This window comes from Aspergillus ambiguus (genome assembly GCF_047715705.1).
Source record: "Aspergillus ambiguus strain CBS 117.58 unplaced genomic scaffold BDV59scaffold_3, whole genome shotgun sequence".
Classification (NCBI taxonomy): Eukaryota; Fungi; Ascomycota; class Eurotiomycetes; order Eurotiales; family Aspergillaceae; genus Aspergillus; species Aspergillus ambiguus.
The window spans coordinates 1,056,847-1,072,441 of NW_027395516.1; the positions used below are offsets into that span (position 1 = coordinate 1,056,847).

The 15,595-nt window shown below is 51.4% G+C and overlaps 7 protein-coding genes across 7 annotated transcripts; 6 read left to right on the forward strand and 1 right to left on the reverse strand.

Annotated features, from left to right (window-relative positions):
• Positions 1-546: 546 nt before the first annotated feature.
• On the reverse strand, positions 547-2,217 carry BDV59DRAFT_209534 (putative MFS sugar transporter protein; the record flags this gene model as incomplete). Its single annotated transcript, XM_073695403.1, has 2 exons — positions 547-1,199; positions 1,261-2,217. The coding sequence occupies 2 exons, from the start codon at positions 2,215-2,217 to the stop codon at positions 570-572; spliced, it is 1,587 nt and encodes a 528-aa protein (XP_073551994.1). The 3' UTR covers positions 547-569.
• A 758-nt stretch (positions 2,218-2,975) lies between these two features.
• Positions 2,976-5,222, forward strand: BDV59DRAFT_198644 (glycoside hydrolase family 95 protein; the record flags this gene model as incomplete). Its single annotated transcript, XM_073693192.1, has 1 exon — positions 2,976-5,222. One exon carries the CDS (start codon positions 2,976-2,978, stop codon positions 5,220-5,222), a length of 2,247 nt encoding a protein of 748 aa, XP_073551995.1.
• Positions 5,223-5,583: 361 nt separating this feature from the next.
• Positions 5,584-7,125, forward strand: BDV59DRAFT_198645 (glycoside hydrolase family 1 protein; the record flags this gene model as incomplete). Its single annotated transcript, XM_073693193.1, has 2 exons — positions 5,584-6,919; positions 6,974-7,125. 2 exons carry the CDS (start codon positions 5,584-5,586, stop codon positions 7,123-7,125), a joined length of 1,488 nt encoding a protein of 495 aa, XP_073551996.1.
• Positions 7,126-8,667: 1,542 nt separating this feature from the next.
• Positions 8,668-9,049, forward strand: BDV59DRAFT_170170 (uncharacterized protein). The gene has a single exon (XM_073688365.1). It carries the CDS (start codon positions 8,689-8,691, stop codon positions 9,037-9,039), a length of 351 nt encoding a protein of 116 aa, XP_073551997.1. The 5' UTR covers positions 8,668-8,688; the 3' UTR covers positions 9,040-9,049.
• Positions 9,050-9,260: 211 nt separating this feature from the next.
• Positions 9,261-10,206, forward strand: BDV59DRAFT_86720 (alpha/beta hydrolase). The gene is made up of 2 exons (XM_073697233.1): positions 9,261-9,751; positions 9,810-10,206. The coding sequence occupies exons 1-2, from the start codon at positions 9,329-9,331 to the stop codon at positions 10,140-10,142; spliced, it is 756 nt and encodes a 251-aa protein (XP_073551998.1). The 5' UTR covers positions 9,261-9,328; the 3' UTR covers positions 10,143-10,206.
• Positions 10,207-13,294: 3,088 nt separating this feature from the next.
• Positions 13,295-14,738, forward strand: BDV59DRAFT_86725 (putative acyl-CoA:6-aminopenicillanic-acid-acyltransferase). Its single transcript, XM_073697234.1, has 3 exons — positions 13,295-13,455; positions 13,504-13,908; positions 13,967-14,738. Exons 1-3 carry the CDS (start codon positions 13,399-13,401, stop codon positions 14,603-14,605), a joined length of 1,101 nt encoding a protein of 366 aa, XP_073551999.1. The 5' UTR covers positions 13,295-13,398; the 3' UTR covers positions 14,606-14,738.
• An 83-nt stretch (positions 14,739-14,821) lies between these two features.
• Positions 14,822-15,265, forward strand: BDV59DRAFT_198648 (uncharacterized protein; the record flags this gene model as incomplete). The annotated part of the gene is made up of 1 exon (XM_073693194.1): positions 14,822-15,265. One exon carries the CDS (start codon positions 14,822-14,824, stop codon positions 15,263-15,265), a length of 444 nt encoding a protein of 147 aa, XP_073552000.1.
• Between the last annotated feature and the right edge of the window lie 330 nt (positions 15,266-15,595).

Consider the following 15,595-nt stretch of genomic DNA (forward strand, 5'->3'; position numbering starts at 1 on the left):
TCGGCCTGTGCCCTGGCGTCCAACCTGCGTCATTTGACACCCAGCCGAAACGGGGTTTCTTCCTCCCCCGTAAGGATGCAGGGCCCGTCTAACATGGTCATGTGCACTGGATTGGCCAACGGTCTCCCTTGCGTCCGCGGCATAGTCAGCCAGTATACTGATGATCACGGACTCTCTTCTGGTCAGGTTGGCAATGGAGTTCATGATGGAGCATCCAATATGTTTGCCATGCTGTGTGGACATGGAATATGACCTAGTCCGGCATGTATGAGACTACACTGCGGGGGAATGCTAATGCGAAGCTCCTCGGGCAATTGTGGTGCATACAGCATGTAAGCACCGGTATCCCTTTCAAGTCGGCCTCTTCTCACGGATTTTTCTTCGATTGCGTCCTAGAGAATACAGCCAGTCAACGAAGGCTGAACCCTACAGGCTCATGGTCATACGTCTACTTGTACAACAAGAAGCATGTGCACGTCATGCAGAGAAGGGTACAGTGGTATCGCCTCCACTCAAAATAAATGCTATCAGTATTGGCCGCCATTACACAAAGAAAATAAAGCGGGCTACTACCCAAGGGAATCCCGATTGGCCTGCTCCATCTCCTTCTTGGCCTTCTGGATATCCAACGACATCTTCACTGGAGCCACGCCGGGTGTCTCAAACACCGCGTCAATCTCTTCCAACGACAGCCCTTTCGTTTCCGGGAAAATGAAATACGACAGCACCAACTGGATGCAGTTGTAAACGATGTATACCACCCAGATCTTGTACCCGAGCTTGTCGATGCCCACACCGATGCCGTAGGTCTGGACGGCCCCCGCGCCGCCCTGGATCAGCCCATACAGGCCCATACCCTTGGCTCGCAGTGCCAGCGACAAGATCTCAACTGGGTAGAGGTTATGCATGGTGGCCACCAGCAGTGCCGAGAAGGTCTGGTACAGGTACACCCACAGGATAGTCAGCGCCGCGGCCGCCTTGCTTGGCGACACGGTATATCGCCACGAAGTGATGGTCACGGCGGTCTCGAACAGGATCATGGTGCCTAATCCTGCGAAGACGAGATGCCGACGGCGGAAGCGGTCGATAATGAGCGCCCCGCATGCCGTGAAAACGAAGTAGGTAGCCGTTGTCCCGAGCTGGATGCCGAGCTGCTCCATGGTGCCAGTGACGCCGATTGTCTCGAGCGCAGGGACCAACTGTAATGCGTGTCAGGGGAATTTATCCTAATATATCAGGTTCCAGGAGGGTATAACGAACGTAATAGGTGATGATACCGCCTCCGTTCCACTGCTGGAAGATGGAGTATAGAAAGAGCACGAGCAACCGGTAGTGCACCACGCGCTTGAAGAACACCCGGTAATCCCAGAACCTGTTGTACCCAGCGCGATCGTTTTCAATGGAGGCTTCGATCTGAGAAATGACGACCTCCACAATGGGTTGGTTCACATCCCCCGTCGTGGTGTGATACTTGGCCACAACTTGCCGGGCCTTGTCCAGCTTTCCACGCTTGACGTAGTAACGGGGGCTCTCGGGAGTGATCAGGTAGATGGTGGCGCAAACGATGGCCGGGAATAACGCTTCGAGCCACAACGGGGCACGCCAGTTCCAGTCTCCGTCCATGCGTGACAGTCCGATCATGGCAGCGGTCATGCAGAGACTACCGACTTGGAAGCAAGCGCCGAAGATACCAACCATGAGACCACGCAGGTGCACGGGGGCGACTTCTCCGATATACTGCGACGAGGATAAGAGTGCCGAACCGAAACCCATGAGGAAACGACCGGCCATGAACATCTTCAGATTCGTCGAGCATCCCTGTAGGATACTGGCCGCAATGACGAGCAAGTTTCCCGCGAAGTTGATCCCGCGTCGGCCGATCACATCCGCCAAAGACAGGAACGGCGAACCACACACCATGCCGATTTGCATCAGCGCCGCGATGATGCCGTACGTGCCGCCGCTGCTGCCAACATCAAAGTACGAGTGCCAGGATTTGTAGGTGTTGATACCGCTGATGACTGCCCAGTCAATGCCATACCCAGCCTGGTTACACCCCTGCACGAACAGAATCAAACACAGCCGGAACCCCGTCCAGGACCGCACATCTAGAGCCTCCCGTGACATCTTCCACAGGTCCTCCTCCGTCAGGTTTGCCAGCACCTGCTCTTCGACATGCTCCGCCGTTTTCATGGGGAGTGGATCGTCTCGCGCCATTTCGTCTTCCACTGTTCTCTGTCAATGCGCGCAGCAAAAGTGTTGCCCACAAAATGAAAGACGAGTAAACACATAGAAGGGCATGTGCGGGGCATGAGCTACGTATATACAAGGATCATGCTGGCTTCTACGGTTGACCAGATTTGCCGCGGAGAGTCGTAGACAAAGCTCATACAATTGAAACGAGCAAATTTACCCGGCTAAACTAGTATGGCACGATCACCAGTACAAAGAAACCCTCCACAGAAGCCAATCATTGCTGCCCCTCCGATGCCCTGGGGTGTTGGAGTGATAGTCCGGCAGCAGTGGCGGTCTTTAGATAGGAGTCTAGAGCTTTTTAGCCCTAGCATGTACAATCCAGACGACTCGAGAAATGTGGGGGATCCCTGTGGGTACAGCCATGGCCTAGTGTGCCTTTATTTACGCTTAAATGGTTCGAGGAATGATTGTCTGCAACTAATCCGAAGCGACACGGAGGAAAAACCCACGAATAAGCGATCACAGTTGACACTGCTTCTGCTTTCGCTGTATCCATTGCATTGGGCAGCCCACTATTCCCATGTGGTCTGCCGGAGAAGGACAATCTTTTCGGTGGGGGACGGTTGACGGCCCGTTGCCCCGGTCGTCCTACTGTGCTCGGTTTAATTCCGCTGGGCGAAGGTTGCTAAGGAGGGGAAGAGAACGAAGTATACTGGAGAGACATGACTGAACAACGCTTATCCTGTCGAGACAACCACTAATGTTAGGTGCAATAAAACATGTCCGAGCTTTGGTATGAATGTCCTGCCACCACCTGGAATGAGGCCCTCCCCATAGGCAACGGCCGACTGGGTGCTATGGTCTATGGCCGTACCAGCACCGAACTGTTACAACTGAATGAGGATTCGGTGTGGTTTGGAGGAGCCCAGGACCGCACGCCTGCTGATGCATTCCGGCATATTGACCAGCTACGACAGTACATTCGGAAAGGTGCCCATCGCAAGGCGGAAGAACTCGTCCGACAGGAGTTCTTTGCGCATCCCATCAGTCAACGCCATTACGAGCCGCTGGGGACGCTATTCCTGGATTTCGGCCATCCCGAAGCCGAAGTAACGGACTATAGGCGATCATTGGACCTACAGCGAGGTGTCACCCGTGTACAGTATGTGCACGCTGGTGTTCGGTTCGAACGTGAAGTGTTTGCCAGTTATCCGGACTCTGTGATTGCTATTCGTGTGCGAGCATCTAAACCGGCTGAGTTCGTGGTTCGATTGACCCGCCTTAGTGACATTGAATACGAGACGAATGAGTATCTGGACGATATCGTCGCCGATGAAACGTGTGTCACAATGCATGTCACCCCCGGTGGTCGTGGAAGTAACAGGGCATGCTGCAAGGTCGCAGTCCGCTGTGATGATCCTGGCACAACGACTACTAGAGTATGTGGCAGGAAGCTGTTCATTCGGGCCCAAGAGGCTCTACTGCTTGTATCGGCGCAGACCACCTATCGACATCAAAATATTGATGACCAAGCTGCGCTAGACGTGGACCATGCACTGCAGTGGTCTACAGAGGAGATCTGGAATCGTCACATCGAAGACTACCAGTCGTTGTATAACCGAATGATTCTGAGGATGAGCCCAGATGCCTCCGATATGCCGACAGACAAGCGGATCACGCGTTCTCCAGATCCTGGGCTGGTGTCGCTCTATCACAACTATGGCCGCTACCTCATGATTTCCAGCAGTCGTGACGGGAAAGATCCGAAAGACCTCCCGGCCAACTTGCAGGGCATCTGGAACCCGTCATTCCATCCGGCATGGGGTTCGAAATACACGATAAATATAAATCTTCAGATGAATTATTGGCCCGCAAATGTGTGCAACCTCTCGGACTGTGAGATGCCTCTATTTTGCCTGCTCGAGCGTATCGCCACCGCGGGACAGAAAACCGCCCGTGAAATGTACGGCTGCGGCGGCTGGACCGTCCATCATTGTACTGATGTCTGGGCTGACACCGCACCCGCCGATCAATGGATGCCTGCGACGCTCTGGCCACTGGGAGGTGCCTGGCTTAGCTTCCATATCTGGGAGCATTTCCGCTTCAGCAGGGATGGGGCGTTTTTACGCCGTATGTTTCCCATCCTCCGGGGATGCGTCGAGTTCCTGCTTGATTTTCTGATCGAAGATGCCACTGGTGAGTACCTTATCACGAATCCTTCGCTCTCGCCAGAGAATTCGTTCTACGATGCCGATGGCCGCCCAGCGGTGTTCTGTGAGGGATCGACGATCGATATACAGTTAGTGGACGCGGTTTTCAACGCCTTTATCCAATCGGTCAAAATCCTCAATGTCAGCGATGACCTCGTATCCTGCGTATATAGTGCCAGAAAGCGCCTACCCCCAATGCGCATAGGCTCACTCGGACAGCTCCAGGAATGGAACATCGACTATACCGAGGTCGAGCCCGGACATCGCCATGTTTCGCACCTCTGGGCGCTGTATCCGGGGAATACCATCGGCCCGGACAGCACGGCCGACTTCGCAGCTGCATGTGCCGTTACCCTTGCGCGCCGTCAGACCCACGGTGGCGGTCATACGGGATGGAGTCGCGCATGGCTGATCAATCTGCATGCGCGGTTGCGGGAGGCCGACGAATGTGACCTACATGTAGGGCAGCTTCTGACGCACTCCACTCTGCCTAACCTGCTGGATACACATCCGCCATTCCAGATCGATGGTAACTTTGGGGCCGCAGCGGGGATTGTGGAGATGTTGGTGCAGTCTCATGAAGATGGTATCATTCGGCTCCTCCCCGCGTGCCCGGCCAGCTGGAAGGCTGGGTCGATTCGGGGGGTGAAAGCGAGAGGTGGGTTCGAGCTGGATTTCGAATGGAAAAGTGGACACATCGTCGGTGATCTGATTGTCCGTTCATCTCTAGGTTTAGACGTGGTGGTGTATTTTCCTCGTGATGGTCCGCAGAGGGCGATCCAAGGGAAGGGCACGCACAGAATCCGCGCTTCCTAAAGAAACTATCAAAGATAGACTACGCAGCGCAATAGAACGTCTACTTCCAAGCGATATTGGTCTCCACGTCAGCCTGTCTAACCATGCATGGCGTTTTTAGTCCGTATATGTATGCATACTTCCCGTGCTTGGCGGTTAAATTATCCCAACAATCACAACGCAAGGCTGAAGCAATTTATCCGGATACGGGGCAATCTCCATGGATGTCGAAGATGCCATGTGAGGGGAAGCAGAAGAAGCAATACTCTCAAGGGCTCTCGGTCTTAAGGCACGGAGTAGTCTCTTCAATTTTGAGTTGGAATTGGTCAGTCACGACACACTACTAGTGCTCTATCCGACTTCGCACCCAAAGACAAGCAACATGGATCTAGCCGCTGTCCAGGATGTTGAAAATGCTTTGCGCAGTGACTTCTTTCACGGTTATGCCACAGCCGCAGCCCAGATAGAAGGCGCTTGGAACAAGGATGGCAAAGGCCCGTCGATCTGGGACACCTTCGGCCATACACCAGGAAAGGTCAAAGATGGCAGCAATGCCGACGACGCCGTGCGTTCATACGATCTATACAAACAGGATGTGGCGCTGATGAAATCTTACGGCGTCAACGCCTACCGGTTTTCGCTGTCATGGTCCCGGATCATCCCGCAAGGAGGGCGAGATGACCCAGTCAATGAGGCAGGTCTTCAGTATTACTCCGATCTCATTGATGAGCTTCTGCGCAACGATATCACTCCTTTCGTCACCCTCTTTCACTGGGATGTGCCCCAGGCACTGGAAGACCGCTACGGCGGCATGTTGGACCAGACGCAGTTCGTGCCAGACTTTGTGCGCTACGCACAGGTCTGCTTCGAGCGCCTGGGTCCTAAGGTCCGCCACTGGATTACCTTCAACGAGCCGGGTGTCTACGCCCTCGCCGGGTATGCCGCTGGAGTGCACGCCCCCGCGCGCTCATCCTTCCGCGACCTCAATGCCGAGGGAGACTCCTCCACTGAGCCCTTTACCGTCGGCCACACGCAGCTGGTGGCTCACGGGCACGTTGCGCGGCTCTACAAGTCCACCTTCCAGTCACAGCAGCAGGGCACGATCGGCATCACCCTGCACGGCAACTGGTCGGAACCGTGGGATGAGACGTCAGCGCTGGACCAGGCAGCGGCGGAGCGCGCACGCGAGTTCGAGATCGCCTGGTTTGCCGACCCGCTATACCGCACGGGGGACTATCCTCCGTCGATGCGCGCGCAGCTCGGCGAGCGTCTGCCACGGTTCACGGCGGAGGAGTCGCAACTGGTGCTGGGAAGTAGTGAGTTCTATGGCATGAATACCTACACGTCGTTCTTCGTGCGACACAAGGACACGCCCGCCGACATCAACGATCACAAGGGCAACGTCATGGTCTCCGACGAGAACAAGCTGGGGGTGTCGCGCGGCGCTGAGTCCGACACCCATTGGCTGCGCTATTCGCCCTGGGGGTTCCGCAAGTTGCTGCGGTGGATATACTCGCGGTACCGCATGCCTATCTATGTCACGGAGAATGGAACCACGGCGAAGGGCGAGCATGGTCCACCGCCGGCGACGGGTGTCTTGGATGACCCGTTTCGCATTCAGTTCTTCGAGGGCTACGTGGGTGAGTTGGCGCGAGCGGTGAAGTTTGATGGGGTTGATGTGCGATCATACTTTGCGTGGACCTTCACGGATAATTGGGGTAAGTTGTTTGAAATTCTGGGGTTGGTCATGGCGATGGTGCTGACGACGGTAGAATGGGCTGCTGGGTATAGCGATCGGTTTGGTAGCACGTTTATCGACTACGAGTCCCCGGAAAAGACGCGGTATCCAAAACAGTCGGCCTATTATCTACAGAAGCTGTTTACGCATTTGATAGAGCAGGGTGGTATAGGACATAAGACGTAGGTGACAAATATATGATCACATGCAGATGCAATGAGATTGTCACTAAGGTATCTATCTTCTCGGTTACAAAAATTGTAGGACATGAAACAATCTAAAAATACTATCGGACATCATTAAGAAATACACCTTGGAATCGCCCTCGAACCCCTGTTTCTCCTGGTCTGCGGCTCGGGGGTAGACCGGATGTGTCGACGCTCTTGGCTTGAGCCAGGTGCATCATCGTGTTGAGCCATGGCGGTTGTCTCTCGCGACGACGAATTGGGAGCAATTAGGATCGACTACGGTACATAAGCCGGGGAAGGGGTGACCGATTGTCTCAGATGGCGGAGCTCTCGAGGCCCAAACTCGCTCGAAAACAACTCCCACGGATCACCGGGGAGTTGGATAGCGCCATTGGGAATCAGGCCTCGCAGCACGAGGAGTCTATGTATAGATGTTCTGAGGGTTGTCCAGTCAGCACCAGCAGGGCGCCGAATGACACCTGTGAATCGCGGTTCTTGATTGAAATGGAGACTAATGAGGTGGTGAGAAGGGTGATCTCGTTGACTGCCTTCATTCCTATATCATACTACATGTAATGATTAAAGCTGAGAATGGAAGCCGAGAGGCTTCAGGCCAGCCATATAATCTCGGGGTAAGTAGAGTATAGGATGATGCTTCTGATGCTAGGGATGAATTTCTATCGTTCAAAAATCTACGGGGACAGTTTTCTTTCCTCTTTCGGCCATTGCCGCTTTAAGAGGGTGAGCTAGGTAAGTCAGGTCATTTGCTCACCTATTCGAGATAATTTACTTATCTTGCCAGGGCGGAATGAGGTTTCGACCCGCTCTGTAGAAAGGAATTTCCAAGTTCTCTGCGCATTTGGAGGCAGTATCTCTCACTAGGTGGAGAGAACTTGCAAAAGTTGGATTCGACATGCTTTGCATCAGAAGCTGACTGGGTATTTTGTCTTTTGCTTAAAATATCAATGCGTCCAGCCTCCGGTGATGATACATGAGTTTTGTCGCTAGTGATTTCCATACACTAAATTACATGATCGTTACCGTTCCCGTGTATTCGGGAATCCCTTGTCGGTACTACTATTTTATGTACCTTTCTACTGCCAAAACTTCCACCACTAAAATTGGCACCTTCTTAGGTAAGAAGACCATGATGATATTAAAATCCAATATAGGTGACCATTCAGGCGAAATTATGCTACGGAGCCTTTTTCATCTATCCCAGGTGTTTTTGTTGATGATCTTGGCGTCGTAGTAGCAAAGAGCTGGTTTTCTAGTGGTCCTTGAGGTCTTGTAACCTGCCACGCTAACAAATTGTAATTTTTGATTTGACTCGAGCTATCAAATAAGAAATCAAATAATCGTTCGTTACAGTTATTCTCTAGCAAATATCAATATGCAGGTAGGAGTGACCGCGTTTGAATGTGCGAGTACCTACCTGGTGGGCGTTTCATCACACACGGCGTTTCACGTCAGCGGGATGGAGGTTAACAAGCCTTCCATTGCCGATAAAGTTGCCAATCAGCCGTACCCCACCCCTCAAGAGGAGCACGCGCTGGTAGATATGTGTTGCGGTTGGCAGACAACGGCTATCCGCTTCTATTCAAGTTTCTATACTCGCTCAGGCCATTGCGCGGTAACGATCCTCAATTTTCCAGATCACAGATCCCACCCTCGACACTCGACCCCCAGGGAAGAATTGGCCGCAGGGTTTTTAACTAGCGCCATCCACTATTTCGCGACCGCATCCCAATATACCTCCAAAAACACCGAGCGTCTCCCCGCACCCCTACCTTTGTCCGAGCTGTACCCGTTGCTCGAGGATATCCGGGCATTCGCGAGAAGATACTACGTAGCTATGGCATCAGCCTCGAAAGCGAGTATGTCGATGTCGTGGAAGACTCCCAGAAGGTGATACAAGGGGGGACGAGTTTGCGATCATCCCGTCCGTTAGCTCGGGATAGGAGGACCATGTCAAAGCCGGTGCAAATTGGATTGGCATCAGCACTATTCCGTATATATCCATAAGCGTGAAATATTTTTCGTGCGTGCTCGGATATACCCGAGGAGCGCGCAAGGCTTACACCCTGTAGGCATTCTACTCAGCATTGTCCTTTAATATCTCTTAGACCCCCAGAAATCCAGAATCTCCAAACGCCTCTCTTCCCTTCCCTCGCTACCAAATTAATAAACACTATAACAACATGGAACTTCAAAAACCAGTCATAGTTATTATTCCAGGTGCTTATCACCGACCTATCCATTACCGCAAGGTTGCCGACCCGCTACGCGCCCAGGGGTATAAAGTGCTCTCCTTTGACTTGGCTGTTTGTGGAGAAGAAGTGAACCCTGAGTTGAGCTTTTTCGATGACGCAGCTATAATTAGAGAGCATTTACTTCCACTACTCGACCAAGGAAAAAAGGCTGTTATCGTGTCTCACAGTTATGGCTCCCTGCCCGTGACGGCGCTCGTCGATGGTCTGACTATTGCCGAACGCACCGAGAAGGGTCTCGAGGGTGGAATTGCCGCAGTCATCAGCATAGCTGGATTCGTGTTTCCTGCTCGCGGTAAGAGTATCTTCGGTAACAAGCAGAATCCTCCTACACCTCCTTACCAGATCCGGATGGTAAGCCAAGATCGAAAGAACGGATTAATTCGAGTATATCTAACTAATCTTGATACAGGACGGTACTGCCCACCTCCAAGACACTGCTAAATCGATCTTCTTTTCCGATCTCAGCCCCGAGGATGCCGATCACGCATGGGCTCATCTGCACAAGAAACAAACGACGAAGAGCTTCGATACATGGCCGCAGTGTGTGGAGAGTGAATATCGATGTCCGAAGACTTACATCTTGTGTGAAAATGACACAACAGTTCCACCTCCATTCCAGGAACAGATGGCTGGCCTTGGCGGTTTTGACATTGTGAGAGTCAAGTCGGGTCATGCCCCATTTTTGACCGTCCCCGAGGAGGTTGTGGCAATTATCATCAGGGTTACGGGATCCGTCAACTAGAAGAAGATGTAGAGATTCTCAGCAATCATATAGTCTATAGAAGGCTATCTAGAATATATATAGTGATAAGTTAGATAATTAGAAAAAGTTAAGTATTTAAGCTAATGCGGTCTCTTAAGGTAAGAAGGAATCTTAGAAATAGAAAGAGACTAAGAAATGGCAAAAACTTAGTCCCGATAAAGCTGGAAAGCTTCGCGTTATTTAGTAGGCTTCCCTAGAGTCTAGTATTACTACTATATCCGCCGGTCGTAATTCTGCAGAGCTTGAGAGATAGTCTAACGGCTCTTCGCTTGACAAGCATAGAGGGCTGTCTCCTGCTCAGCATAGCCATACTGTTCCTTCAGACCGCTTCGCAATACCTTTCCGTTAGTATGGCGAGACGTTATTCTCGTCAGTGGACGGAAGCCCTGGTAACCTATGTAAAAACGAGCCAGTATCTAATGCATATATTATTAAATGCTCAACTCGCTCACCGTCGCCTTAACCCGACTTAAGTTCGACTACTTTAGACGCGTCTAACCTCTCTATGTTTTACATTGACTACCTAGTAAAGTTGGGGGAGGGACACATACGGATCATCGTCGGAAGCCATGGTCTAGACCGTGGTCTGTGCTAAGCCCTGTGAAAATAGTGACGATCTTGCTAAGAGATATTCCAACTCGACTTACACCGTGACCACTGGTCAATTCCTCAGCTGGAACACCAATATCCAGGGCAGTTGTTCAGGAATTGCACCAGGGCAGCGTGCATGTAAAAGGTAAGTCTAAGATCAAGAAGGACAAAGTAGAGACATTTGCGGAATTCTGTAATAACAAGGCATCGTAACAGTCAGATATATCTGAGCATTTCATGCGGATTAGATTCTATGTACAAAGAACGAATTATGTATTTCCTGCTTGACATTATTATATACACGAAAGCTATCTTTGTCCCCAAAACACCTCAGCTCAACTTCGAGATGAGGGCACTCCGCTGCCAAATCTTCTCTCTATATCTATAGAATACAAACGGAATAGGGATCAACAAAGCCTCGATAGAGCTAATATTGTGTCTACCCAGTTAACTCCTAAGACATGGTATATCTTGGTTCCCGCCAACGGCAGAACGCCGGCAAAAACATACCTTACTAGGGACATACCCCCATTTGCAGAGGCCGTGTATATCCTATAGCTCCCAGCGAGGTAGTTTACGACATATATAAACACTAGCCTATTTCCAAACCCGAACGGAAGTCCCGCTAGGATAGGAGAGATCTAATGAACCGGTGGCCGGGCTGTCCACGAGAACCAAAACTGGCCGATTGGGGCAAGAATAGCTCCAACGCAAATGACGCTCACGTTAGCCTCGGGCGCCGGGCGGCCCGTAACTGGATCGCATGGGTGTTTGTGGATAAGGATACGAATGAGTGGCTCCGCGCATACAGCTAGACTAACTCCGATACCGATTCTACAGTATCTAAGACCTGCGAGGCCTGGGGACCAGCCGCGAAGCTCTCAGATCAAGATAGGGTAGCCGACGAAGCAGAGGAACAGATATGCGTAGAAGACCCTAATATAGAGGTCTAAGAAGAGACTGGCGCGAAGGTTAGCGTCTTTAGCCAGCATTACCTCTGGAGTACCCACCAGATGGGCAAAATAGCCTATCAAGCCCCTGCACGATAGCAGGATTGAAGTTAGTCCTAATAGATGGACTACTGATGAGATAGGCCTTCGCTGGCTTAAAAATATCTTTATTCCTGCTACTAGGAGCCGTACGACTGGGAAATACCGCCTACTAGTTATGGACGGCTATGGCAGCCACCTCACGCCTCAATTCGATCAAATCCGCAGCGAAAATAATGTAATTCCTATCTGCGTGCCTGCTCCTTCTTCCCACAAGCTTCAACCTCTGGATGTGGGCTGCTTTGCGCCTTTAAAAAAGGCGTACGGGACCTTGGTGGAGCAGAAAGCGCGCCTAGGATATAATCATATTGATAAGCTTAATTTTCTCGACGACTTTCCACTAGCTCGCGAAGGTGCTTTTCAAGCAGAAACTATTAGAAATAGTTTCGCAGGCGCTGGCCTAGTTCCATTCAATCCAGATAGGGAGGGTGCTCAGTTAGTTGGAGATCCAACTAAAGACCCCTACACTACTAGGCAGTCGATCGACCGATTCAGCGCCTAAAACGCCCTATACTACTAGGCATCTACTGCGAAGAAACTGCTTAGGGAACGCGCGTGAGCCCTTTACCTCTGCTAGAAGCGCGATTAGATAAGATTATTAAAGGTTATGAATTGGCGCTTAATGAGCTTGTTTCTACGCGGGATAAAGTACGCAAACATATCGCTGCGACTGAATGGGATAGTAAGAAACGAAGACGCTCTAATAAGAAGCGACCTCTTGCAGAGGGTCTACTAGTTTAGGATGGCCTAGAGCGATTCCAGTAGGAGAATGAGGTTGATGAAGCTCAAGATACGCTTCCTATAGATCCGGCACTTTCTACAGTTAGGCCGCGCGTACGAGCAGCCACCCCCCCCCCCCGGGCCGGGGGCAGTGTTCTAATTGCCATATTCGGGGACATACTAGAGTTAGATGTCCTAATCCAATTGTTAATTAGTTTTTAGATAGGAATTCAATTATTTGGTTGGTAGAGACTCTAGTATTTGGCCCGCAGGCAAAAATCTACGGGAGGTGCGGCGCTCGTATGTGAAATACGTTACCTATGGTCCTGATTATGCTTATATCACATGACCTTATAACAGCAATCAGCGGGCTCTTAAGCAAATCACATCAGGTCTAAGTAATTAGCCAATGATGGGACCTAGCGCACGACTAGCGATCAGTCGCGCGACGATCGGGTGACCCTCACCCCCATCACCCGCCTCACTCACCCCGTCGCGCGACCTCAGGGCGGCACTGCTCACCTACCAGAACCAGAAGGGCAGGTGTCGAGGTGGTCGTAGATTTTTGCTCAATAGGTTGGTCAGTATAAGCTGTCGGAATTAGGGCTCCTTGATTCTGACGACAATCCCATAATCACTGCACTGAGCCTCCTCCTCCAATATCTCATGTTCATCGCAAGTATCAGCAGCATAAATACTACCGCTCTGGAGAATATCTCTTTCATCCCCGCAGGATTCGGGATGAAGCCAGGAAAGTGAGGGGAAGTTCCCTTTTGATAAGGCGATCTCCTCTTCTCCTCCATTGTCCCCATCTTTCCTTCCGACATACCCCATCGTAACAACAGTTTACCTGCAGGTTCTGTAAACCCATCACGATGCAGCTGGAATTCAACGATCCTCCCAAACTCATCCTGAAAGGATCCCCTCGAGAGGTACAACAGCCCCCTCCGCATGTTCCATGTCGCAGACTAACATGTCAGATCGGTCTGGATCATGGACGTCTTCTACGCGAGCAAATCTATCGCCAGCTGGACGTCTACGAAGAGATGTTTGAACACACTGCTAAAATGTCGTGGGAGAGAGTGCGCACCCTGGCGGAGGAATTCCGCGCCTCGCTGGCAGAAAAAACCCCCGACCTCTACGCCGAAATGCAAGGCATTGCCGACGGTGCACAGCGAGACATTCTTGATATTGTTGCGCTGAACTGTCGCAGCGAGATCTCGTTCGGGAGCTTTTCCGACGGCTGCACCAGTCTCTCCTGGAGGAAGAACGCGGGTGCGCACGTGCTGGCGCAGAATTGGGACTGGACCAATATGGTCAAGGAGAATCTGGCACTCGTTTCGATCGAACAGACCGGGAAGCCAAAGATCTACATGGTTACTGAGGTGAGTCGTGCTGTGATGGTAGAATCCGCATCTCAGTGTTGATAACAAAGATACCTAGGCGGGAATCGTCGGTAAGATCGGATTCAATAGTGCGGGGGTCGGAACATGCCTGAATGCTATCAAAGCACATCCCTGTATCAGCTCCAAGATGCCAATTCATGTAGCGCTGCGGCTTTGTTTAGAGAGTCTGTCCGTGGATGATGCACTGCAGCGGCTTGCGTCGCTTGGGGGCGTGGCTTCCAGCCAGCACATTCTAATCGCAGATCCTCAGACGTCTCTAGGGCTCGAGCTGTCGCCCCTTGGAGACGTTCATCTCACGGAAGACGAGTATGGTATGGTAACACACACAAACCATTTTATCCAAAACCGGTTCGTGGTTGAGCCTCCCTCGTGGGCGCCGGGGTCAGATAAGCGGCTGGATCGTGTGCGGGAGCTGGCCCATGAACTGGCGGAGAACGGGATTCGCGGCGAGGAGATTACCGCATCGCTACTGCGCGACGGCATCTTCTCTGATCTGAAGAATGCGCCACAGTCGATCTGCTGCCAGGAAGATCCCAGTCGACACCGCACAGTGCGTCCTGCGACGTTGTTTAACATCGTGATGAACTTGGATCCGCAGGATCTGAAGGCTGAGGTAGTAGTGGGACAGCCAGGGTCAGGGACGGAAAGTGTCGTGATGAGAATGCCGTGGGACTAGCTGTGAACAATGGGCTTTGTCGAGACATCGAGTAACCAAAGAGGCAATGGTACTTCCCGGGTCTCTGGACAGCCTTTGTTTTGACAAATATATTAAGCCTCGTAAAATCGTGTAGCTTATTCCAATCATCCAGTTGCTTTCTACTACTTCTACGTACTTCACCCTCATCACTGCCTCTAAGCACACCCTACACTATACTAGGCACCAGCTTCGGCAATGCCGGTTTACTGCAACTTCGCGCAGGAGCGCGCCGCCCTCCAGGCGGCCGTTACTGGAAAGCTCGAGTTGACTCAGGGTGACCCCAGTAAGTATGAGCTGGTGAAGGATGAGGTTGAGCACTTGCTTCAGAAGCTGGAGGAGTTGGAAACTGAGGAGGACGCCGTGGATGAGGCTAATGGGATGGGGCCTCCTGAGGAGTACGATGAATCTCCCCGGTTTCTGCCCACCATCATGGAGGTCGATGAAGATACTGACATGTCTCAGCTTTATTTGGACGATGAGTATCATACTGGTAGCGAGGAGGGTGTAGAGGAAAATGAATACCATAGTGAGGCCGTCTTGGGAGAGGATGAAGACGCCATCCCAATGGTTTGTTTCCGCCACTGTGAGGCAGAAGAGTGCAAACATTGCAAGGGGAAGTACCAGGGCAAGGGATACTGAGTGTTTCAAGATCATGGGGGTAAATTGCGGATTACGGTGGGTTTGGCTCACATCTCTCTTGCTGGTCCGATTCTCGACGATTCATGGTGGCAGCCACAGAGCAGATAATACTTCACAAGTATTTGTACCGTGCTCATCCAAAATTTTCAATCAGACCTGACTTAGTAAGGACATTGTACAGAAGCATCATTTCTTGATCTGCTCCCAAGATCAATGCTCGTTTTCTCCTGTAAGTATAGATTCGGGAGAAAAGACGTAGTAGACTATAAATGGCGTCACTCTTAATTTTTAAAACTTTATTAATCCTAATATCCTAATTTAGATAAAAAA

Excerpts from the sequence above, each read along its gene's own strand:
- BDV59DRAFT_170170 (XM_073688365.1), top strand. The coding sequence starts at position 8,689 with ATGTGTTGCGGTTGGCAGACAACGGCTATCCGCTTCTATTCAAGTTTC.
- BDV59DRAFT_86720 (XM_073697233.1), top strand. The coding sequence starts at position 9,329 with ATGGAACTTCAAAAACCAGTCATAGTTATTATTCCAGGTGCTTATCAC. Across the intron at positions 9,752-9,809 it reads CTCCTTACCAGATCCGGATG|GACGGTACTGCCCACCTCCA; the intron begins GTAAGCCAAGAT and ends ATCTTGATACAG.
- BDV59DRAFT_86725 (XM_073697234.1), top strand. The coding sequence starts at position 13,399 with ATGCAGCTGGAATTCAACGATCCTCCCAAACTCATCCTGAAAGGATCC. Across the intron at positions 13,456-13,503 it reads TGAAAGGATCCCCTCGAGAG|ATCGGTCTGGATCATGGACG; the intron begins GTACAACAGCCC and ends CTAACATGTCAG. Across the intron at positions 13,909-13,966 it reads AGATCTACATGGTTACTGAG|GCGGGAATCGTCGGTAAGAT; the intron begins GTGAGTCGTGCT and ends AAAGATACCTAG.